The sequence below is a fragment of the Drosophila serrata genome, unplaced genomic scaffold (assembly GCF_035046125.1).
Source record: "Drosophila serrata isolate PLE 108 unplaced genomic scaffold, ASM3504612v1 contig_270, whole genome shotgun sequence".
In the NCBI taxonomy this organism is placed as follows: Eukaryota; Metazoa; Arthropoda; class Insecta; order Diptera; family Drosophilidae; genus Drosophila; species Drosophila serrata.
This window is the reverse complement of record NW_028257168.1, coordinates 7,148-14,953: the sequence shown is the minus strand read 5'-3', so window position 1 is coordinate 14,953 and position 7,806 is coordinate 7,148. Positions and strand designations below refer to the sequence as shown.

The 7,806-nt window shown below is 49.8% G+C and overlaps 3 protein-coding genes across 3 annotated transcripts; 1 reads left to right on the top strand and 2 right to left on the bottom strand.

Moving 5' to 3' along the window:
• Positions 1 to 218: 218 nt before the first annotated feature.
• On the bottom strand, positions 219 to 2,583 carry LOC110191200 (major heat shock 70 kDa protein Bc). Its single transcript, XM_020961967.2, has one exon. It carries the CDS (start codon positions 2,333 to 2,335, stop codon positions 410 to 412), a length of 1,926 nt encoding a protein of 641 aa, XP_020817626.2. The 5' UTR covers positions 2,336 to 2,583; the 3' UTR covers positions 219 to 409.
• Positions 2,584 to 2,967: 384 nt separating this feature from the next.
• LOC110191202 (uncharacterized) lies at positions 2,968 to 4,723 on the bottom strand. Its single transcript, XM_020961969.2, has 2 exons — positions 4,044 to 4,723; positions 2,968 to 3,980 (listed from the first exon to the last, which is right to left on the bottom strand). The coding sequence occupies exons 1-2, from the start codon at positions 4,530 to 4,532 to the stop codon at positions 3,369 to 3,371; spliced, it is 1,101 nt and encodes a 366-aa protein (XP_020817628.2). The 5' UTR covers positions 4,533 to 4,723; the 3' UTR covers positions 2,968 to 3,368.
• Positions 4,724 to 5,441: 718 nt separating this feature from the next.
• On the top strand, positions 5,442 to 7,806 carry LOC110191337 (major heat shock 70 kDa protein Bc). The gene has a single exon (XM_020962181.2). The coding sequence runs from the start codon at positions 5,690 to 5,692 to the stop codon at positions 7,613 to 7,615; it is 1,926 nt and encodes a 641-aa protein (XP_020817840.2). The 5' UTR covers positions 5,442 to 5,689; the 3' UTR covers positions 7,616 to 7,806.

The following is a 7,806-nucleotide window of genomic DNA, read 5'->3' as shown; positions in this document are numbered from 1 at the left end:
TCAGCGAACAGCTGATGGGCTGCCAACTCGGTTTCTGGCGAGCAACGTCGGTGAGCCGTTGAGCTACCGTTACACGCCAATATCAATTTAATTCATTTTTTCCACCTACTATTTAGTTTAATTCACTTATTTTGATCAATTAATTTACTCAGAAGCAGCCTTGCTTTACCCCGTTTTTTGAATTTAAATTTATCCCAAATAATAAAGTCATATACACATTTGTTTAAGAGGTAAAATAAATAATTTATTTTAAATTCAGCTAATTAAGCATATATGTAACATTCTATAACTATCTTAGGACAAGGGTGTTGTAAGATTTCTTTTGAGTTCTCAACCAAAAATCCGAATCAGTCTTAAAAATGATAAATTAGGAATGAGATCCGCTAATACTTGTGAACACAAAGTCCTCTTAGTCGACTTCCTCCACAGTGGGGCCAGAGTATCCTCCAAAGCCACCGGCCTGCTGACCACAGTTGGCTCCAGGACCAGCGGCTCCTCCCGCTCCCTGCTGATGCATCTTTGTCATAATGGGGGAGCAGTGGCGGGTAAGCTCCTCCAGCTTGTGGTCGAACTCCTCCTTCTCGGCGGTGGTGTTGGTGTCCAGCCAGCGGATAATCTCATTGCATCTTTCCAGAACGGAGTTTTTATCGGCTTCGTCCAGCTTTCCAGAGCCGTTATGCTCCACAGCCTGCTTCACGTTGAAGACGTAGCTCTCCAGCGCGTTTCGAGAGGTGATGCGCTGCCGCTGCTTCTCGTCCTCGTCGGCATACTTCTCGGCCTCGTTCACCATGCGGTCGATTTCCGCCTGCGAGAGCCGTCCCTTGTCGTTCTTGATGGTGATATTCTTGGCCTTGCCCGTGCTCATCTCCTTGGCAGAGACGTTCAGGATGCCGTTAGCGTCCATGTCGAAGGTGACCTCGATCTGGGGCACTCCTCGGGGGGCCGGCGGGATGCCGGACAGGTCGAAGGTTCCCAGAGCATTGTTGTCCTTGGTCATCGCACGTTCGCCCTCATATACCTGGATGGAAACTCCGGGCTGGTTGTCCGAGTACGTGGAGAAGGTCTTCGTCTGCTTGCAAGGGATGCGGCAGTTGCGCTCAATCAGTTTGGTCATCACCCCGCCGGCGGTCTCGATGCCGAGCGAGAGGGGTGCTACATCTACCAACAGCACGTCCTGGATCTTGCCGGTCTGGTCCCCGCTAAGGATTGCGGCCTGCACGGCGGCTCCGTAGGCCACCGCCTCGTCTGGGTTGATGGAGAGGTTCAGGCTCTTGCCGTGGAAGAACTGCTGCAGCAGGCTCTGCACCTTTGGGATACGGGTGGAGCCGCCCACGAGCACTATGTCGTGAATCTGGCCCTTGTCCATCTTGGCGTCGGTAAGCGCCTTCTCCACGGGCTGCAGGGTGTTGCGGAAGAGGTCTGCACACAGCTCCTCGAAGCGTGCACGGCTCACCTTGGTGTAGAAGTCGTTGCCTTCGAACAGCGCGTCAATCTCGATGGTGGCCTCCGTGCTGGAGGACAGTGTGCGCTTGGCCCGCTCGGCAGCCGTACGTAGACGACGCAAGGCGCGCGGGTTGGAACGTAGGTCCTTCTTGTACTTGCGCTTGAACTCATCCGCCAGGTGCGTGACCAGCCGGTTGTCGAAGTCCTCACCGCCCAGGTGTGTGTCTCCTGCGGTGGCCCGTACCTCGAACAGAGATCCCTCGTCGATGGTCAGGATGGAGACGTCAAAGGTGCCGCCACCCAGGTCAAAGATGAGCACGTTGCGCTCTCCCTGAAGATTTTTGTCCAGGCCGTAGGCCAGTGCTGCCGCCGTGGGCTCGTTGATGATTCGGAGCACGTTCAGTCCAGCGATGCGGCCGGCGTCCTTGGTGGCCTGGCGCTGGGAGTCGTTGAAGTAGGCTGGCACAGTGATGACCGCGTCCGTGACGCTCTCGCCCAGATAGGCCTCCGCCGTCTCCCGCATCTTGACCAGCACCATTGAGCTGATCTCCTCGGGGGCAAAACGCTTGGCCTCGCCCTTAAACTCCACGCCGATTTTGGGCTTTCCGCCGTCGCTGACCACCTTGAAGGGCCAGTGCTTCATGTCCTCCGCGATCTTTGGGTCGTCGTACTTGCGTCCGATGAGGCGCTTGGCGTCGAACACTGTGTTCCGGGGGTTCATCGCCACCTGATTCTTGGCGGCGTCGCCGATCAGACGCTCGGAGTCCGTGAATGCCACGTAGGATGGTGTGGTGCGGTTGCCCTGGTCGTTGGCAATGATTTCCACCTTGCCGTGCTGGTAGACGCCCACGCAGGAGTACGTGGTGCCCAAGTCGATTCCAATGGCAGGCATTTTGTGTGTTTTGTGGATACCTCTTGTTTCTTACTTCTGAGATTTGTAACTTTCAGACTTGCTAATAGTCGGGTGTTGTTGCTTTTTCAAGTTGCTTAACTTTTTGCTTGTCTTCAATACTTTTTAGCTTGAATAACTTTAATTCTGCAATTTAATGCACTTAGCTTGTTCAGCTCGGTTTGTTTTGGTTTGCTTTTTCGCTTTCGCGATGTTTTCAGTTTGCTTGCTTGTTTTGATTTGCTGCGAAGAGAACCGAGCGGCTCTATTTATACCCGGGCGCACTCTTTGCGAACATTCGAGAGCGGCCACTCTCGAAGCTCCGAGAACGGGGTGGCTGTGCCGTACGAGTGAGCGAGACGACAGTAGTAGCCTTTTAAGAGAGCGACACCTTGAATTTTCTAGATTTTTCTTCTAGAAAAAACAAACGGCTTATGACCTACCGCAACAAATATACTTTCTTTTGGGTTCGAGAAAATTCCATGTTTGGTTTTCTATATTTTCTGCCTTTAATAAATACACTTACATACATATATCGATGGCTTAAATATAATTGTAGAATTTTAAATCTGGCCCACATTATAACTTGATTGCATAAATCCCAACGACTTTCTATAAATAATACTTGTCTCAGATATGTAAATGTATGAACAGTCTTTATTTTTTAACACATTCTTAAATTTACAATTTTATAGTATGATTTATATGGAATGCATTATATTTATTTTTAGTAGGTTTCACTTTTAATCCGTATACAGCTATCTGAGTATTTCTTAGATACATCGTTTGCTTCTTTTATATTTTTAACTTTATCGTTACACATTCGATCCAAGTAAAAATCGTCATTACAGTTTTTCATATAAAACGCATAGTAATTTGCAAGTTATTTTACATTAACAACTTTGGTATTTTTTTACGTGTATGCCCTGTAGTCTATCACGTTTGCTTTTAGCATTTTCATTTGCTATTTTGGGTTTTGTACACTTAACAATTTCTTTATCAGAAAACTTTGAAAAGTTCCTAGTCTTGTGATATATCAGTCCGTTGGTTTGCTGTTGAAAAATGCTTCCTCGTTAATGTGGGGGTCCAAGGAATGTCCATACATTAGAACCTTTGCCCGAACGGACTTGCAACCAGAGACCCTCGCGTCGCTGCCCTTAATGATCTCGTCAACTTGGGCAGTATTCAGCTGTATATTCTCAAGAAGCGCCTCTCTGTGGATGCAGTCCAGCTGTTGGCTGGTGTCAAAAGAGGCAAAACTAATTACTTGGGTGTGCGGCAATTGTCTTAAAGCCTCCATTTCCGCGTAAAATTTCTCATCTGGCTGCAGACGGTTCACACTCAATATAAAGACCACGGTCAACCTTTTCAGGTGTGGCTGTCCAGTGCTGTTGGCTATATCTTTTCGCTCGCGGATCAGTTCGTTGATGGCAGCTACGAACTCTGCGTCCTGAGGAGTCATATTGTCGATCAATATGAGATTTTGTCCGCACTGGACAACTTTATTCAGCATGCTCTTAACCTGCGATAGGGACGAAGAGTCACGCCAGGAGACAGTCTTCACGTTTTCGGGCCATGGGAACTGTTCGCTCAGCACTCGGGCTGTGTGACTCTTGCCAACGCCAGAGGAGCCGACTAAAGCGATATTCTGTTAGGGAATAAAGTGAAATTATTAATTTATATACTCAAGATTCTCTAAGAGGAAACCTACCTGGAAAATAGTGTTGTCAAGAGCCCGTTCCAACTCATCCAGCGCTTCCTCCTGATGCAGTACTTGGCGGCGGCAGTGCGTCACCATGTCGCCCAGTTGATGAGAGCGGTCGCAGTAGTTGGTCCGATTGTGAACGATGGAGTGGTACTGGTTATTGTACATCTCCCAAAAGCTGCTGTCCTCTGGGGAGAATCTCCACACAGTCAATCCCAGACCGAGACACAGCACCAGGAACAGACAGTACCAGGCTGTCTCGTTTGCCTTCCCGCGGCTCACTTCCAATCCCTGTTTGCGGCGCATTGGCTTTTTACTGCTACTGCCCTCGGTCACCAGGCGTCGGAGGCGGCGCTTCAACCACGTGCGTTGCAACGCCTTCGGCGAATTGTGGGAATGACGCCTGACCGAATGTTTTTTAGTCTTCTGGAGCTCTTCTCCATCCTGGCGGGACGTTGGCGTCATGTCCACGGTCATAGCTTCAGAGACCTCCATATTGGGAAAATCTAGCTATCTGAAGGAGGTGAATGGCTACCGTTCTGAATTTCAGTTGCACTGTGATGTACGGATGCACGGACACTGCTCTAATTATGTTTAAATTTGTGAATTGTAAGCTAAACTTCTTTAATTTATTGTTTTTAGTTTCAGCCGGCAAAATTGGTATGGGAAATTGTCGATAGTTCTATAATTTACATGCTGCGATGTTTTTTTTGGGTAATATCGATTGCACAAATTCAAATACTTATTAATTTTGAATTTTTAAATGAAGTTTTACTTATCTCCGCTTAATAAACTCATCTTGATAAGATTTGTCTTCTCCCTACCATTCTTAAATAATCTTAAAGACATAAAAGAGTAGTTTCACTTTAATATCGACCGATGTTGGTGGAATCTTATGAGCCTTATGACAATTTGCCAGAGGCTTTGCGAAAAGTTTCCTGTTACTGTTTTGAGCAAGTGGAGAGCCTTTTCTTATTTTTATTTAATAAACCCAAGATCGGGTTTGCAATATAAACTCTTAGTTGCTAATGCTAATTGCCAGTAATCAACCAGAACAATGATAGCAATATTCCAGCTTCTAATTCAGTTTCGGTGTAGAAGCAGGCTTCTCAATCGGCGACATCGCCTCTTCATATTTAAATAAAAGAAAGAAAAATAAAATAATCAATTAATGGAATTTTCTAGAACCCAAAAGAAAGTTTTTTTGTTGCGGTAGGTCATATGCCGTTTGTTTTTTCTTGAAGAAAAATCTAGAAAATTCAAGGTGTCGCTCTCTTAAAAGGCTACTACTGTCGTCTCGCTCACTCGCACGGCACAGTCACCCCGCTCTCGGAGTTTCGAGAGAGGCCGCTCTCGAACGTTCGCGAAGAGTGCGCCCGGGTATAAATAGAGCCGCTCGGTTCTCTTCGCAGCAAATCAAAACAAGCAAGCAAACTGAGAACATCGCGAAAGCGAAAAAGCAAACCAAAACGAACCGAGCTGAACAAGCTAAGTGCATTAAATTGCAGAATTAAAGTTATTCAAGCTAAAAAGTATTGAAGACAAGCAAAAAGTTAAGCAACTTGGAAAAGCGACAACACCCGACTTTTAGCAAGTCTGAAAGTTACAAATCTCAGAAGTAAGAAACAAGAGGTATCCACAAAACACACAAAATGCCTGCCATTGGAATCGACTTGGGCACCACGTACTCTTGCGTGGGCGTCTACCAGCACGGCAAGGTGGAAATCATTGCCAACGACCAGGGCAACCGCACCACACCATCCTACGTGGCATTCACGGACTCCGAGCGTCTGATCGGCGACGCCGCCAAGAATCAGGTGGCGATGAACCCCCGGAACACAGTGTTCGACGCCAAGCGCCTCATCGGACGCAAGTACGACGACCCAAAGATCGCGGAGGACATGAAGCACTGGCCCTTCAAGGTGGTCAGCGACGGCGGAAAGCCCAAAATCGGCGTGGAGTTTAAGGGCGAGGCCAAGCGTTTTGCCCCCGAGGAGATCAGCTCAATGGTGCTGGTCAAGATGCGGGAGACGGCGGAGGCCTATCTGGGCGAGAGCGTCACGGACGCGGTCATCACTGTGCCAGCCTACTTCAACGACTCCCAGCGCCAGGCCACCAAGGACGCCGGCCGCATCGCTGGACTGAACGTGCTCCGAATCATCAACGAGCCCACGGCGGCAGCACTGGCCTACGGCCTGGACAAAAATCTTCAGGGAGAGCGCAACGTGCTCATCTTTGACCTGGGTGGCGGCACCTTTGACGTCTCCATCCTGACCATCGACGAGGGATCTCTGTTCGAGGTACGGGCCACCGCAGGAGACACACACCTGGGCGGTGAGGACTTCGACAACCGGCTGGTCACGCACCTGGCGGATGAGTTCAAGCGCAAGTACAAGAAGGACCTACGTTCCAACCCGCGCGCCTTGCGTCGTCTACGTACGGCTGCCGAGCGGGCCAAGCGCACACTGTCCTCCAGCACGGAGGCCACCATCGAGATTGACGCGCTGTTCGAAGGCAACGACTTCTACACCAAGGTGAGCCGTGCACGCTTCGAGGAGCTGTGTGCAGACCTCTTCCGCAACACCCTGCAGCCCGTGGAGAAGGCGCTTACCGACGCCAAGATGGACAAGGGCCAGATTCACGACATAGTGCTCGTGGGCGGCTCCACCCGTATCCCAAAGGTGCAGAGCCTGCTGCAGCAGTTCTTCCACGGCAAGAGCCTGAACCTCTCCATCAACCCAGACGAGGCGGTGGCCTACGGAGCCGCCGTGCAGGCCGCAATCCTTAGCGGGGACCAGACCGGCAAGATCCAGGACGTGCTGTTGGTAGATGTAGCACCCCTCTCGCTCGGCATCGAGACCGCCGGCGGGGTGATGACCAAACTGATTGAGCGCAACTGCCGCATCCCTTGCAAGCAGACGAAGACCTTCTCCACGTACTCGGACAACCAGCCCGGAGTTTCCATCCAGGTATATGAGGGCGAACGTGCGATGACCAAGGACAACAATGCTCTGGGAACCTTCGACCTGTCCGGCATCCCGCCGGCCCCCCGAGGAGTGCCCCAGATCGAGGTCACCTTCGACATGGACGCTAACGGCATCCTGAACGTCTCTGCCAAGGAGATGAGCACGGGCAAGGCCAAGAACATCACCATCAAGAACGACAAGGGACGGCTCTCGCAGGCGGAAATCGACCGCATGGTGAACGAGGCCGAGAAGTATGCCGACGAGGACGAGAAGCAGCGGCAGCGCATCACCTCTCGAAACGCGCTGGAGAGCTACGTCTTCAACGTGAAGCAGGCTGTGGAGCAGAACGGCTCTGGAAAGCTGGACGAAGCCGATAAAAACTCCGTTCTGGAAAGATGCAATGAGATTATCCGCTGGCTGGACACCAACACCACCGCCGAGAAGGAGGAGTTCGACCACAAGCTGGAGGAGCTTACCCGCCACTGCTCCCCCATTATGACAAAGATGCATCAGCAGGGAGCGGGAGGAGCCGCTGGTCCTGGAGCCAACTGTGGTCAGCAGGCCGGTGGCTTTGGAGGATACTCTGGCCCCACTGTGGAGGAAGTCGACTAAGAGGACTTTGTGTTCACAAGTATTAGCGGATCTCATTCCTAATTTATTATTTTTGAGACTGATTCGGATTTTTGGTTGAGAACTCAAAAGAAATCTTACAACACCCTTGTCCTAAGATAGTTATAGAATGTTACATATATGCTTAATTAGCTGAATTTAAAATAAATTATTTATTTTACCTCTTAAACAAA

Excerpts from the sequence above, each read along its gene's own strand:
- LOC110191200 (XM_020961967.2), bottom strand. The coding sequence starts at position 2,335 with ATGCCTGCCATTGGAATCGACTTGGGCACCACGTACTCCTGCGTGGGC.
- LOC110191202 (XM_020961969.2), bottom strand. The coding sequence starts at position 4,532 with ATGGAGGTCTCTGAAGCTATGACCGTGGACATGACGCCAACGTCCCGC. Across the intron at positions 3,981-4,043 it reads TTGACAACACTATTTTCCAG|AATATCGCTTTAGTCGGCTC; the intron begins GTAGGTTTCCTC and ends ATTCCCTAACAG.
- LOC110191337 (XM_020962181.2), top strand. The coding sequence starts at position 5,690 with ATGCCTGCCATTGGAATCGACTTGGGCACCACGTACTCTTGCGTGGGC.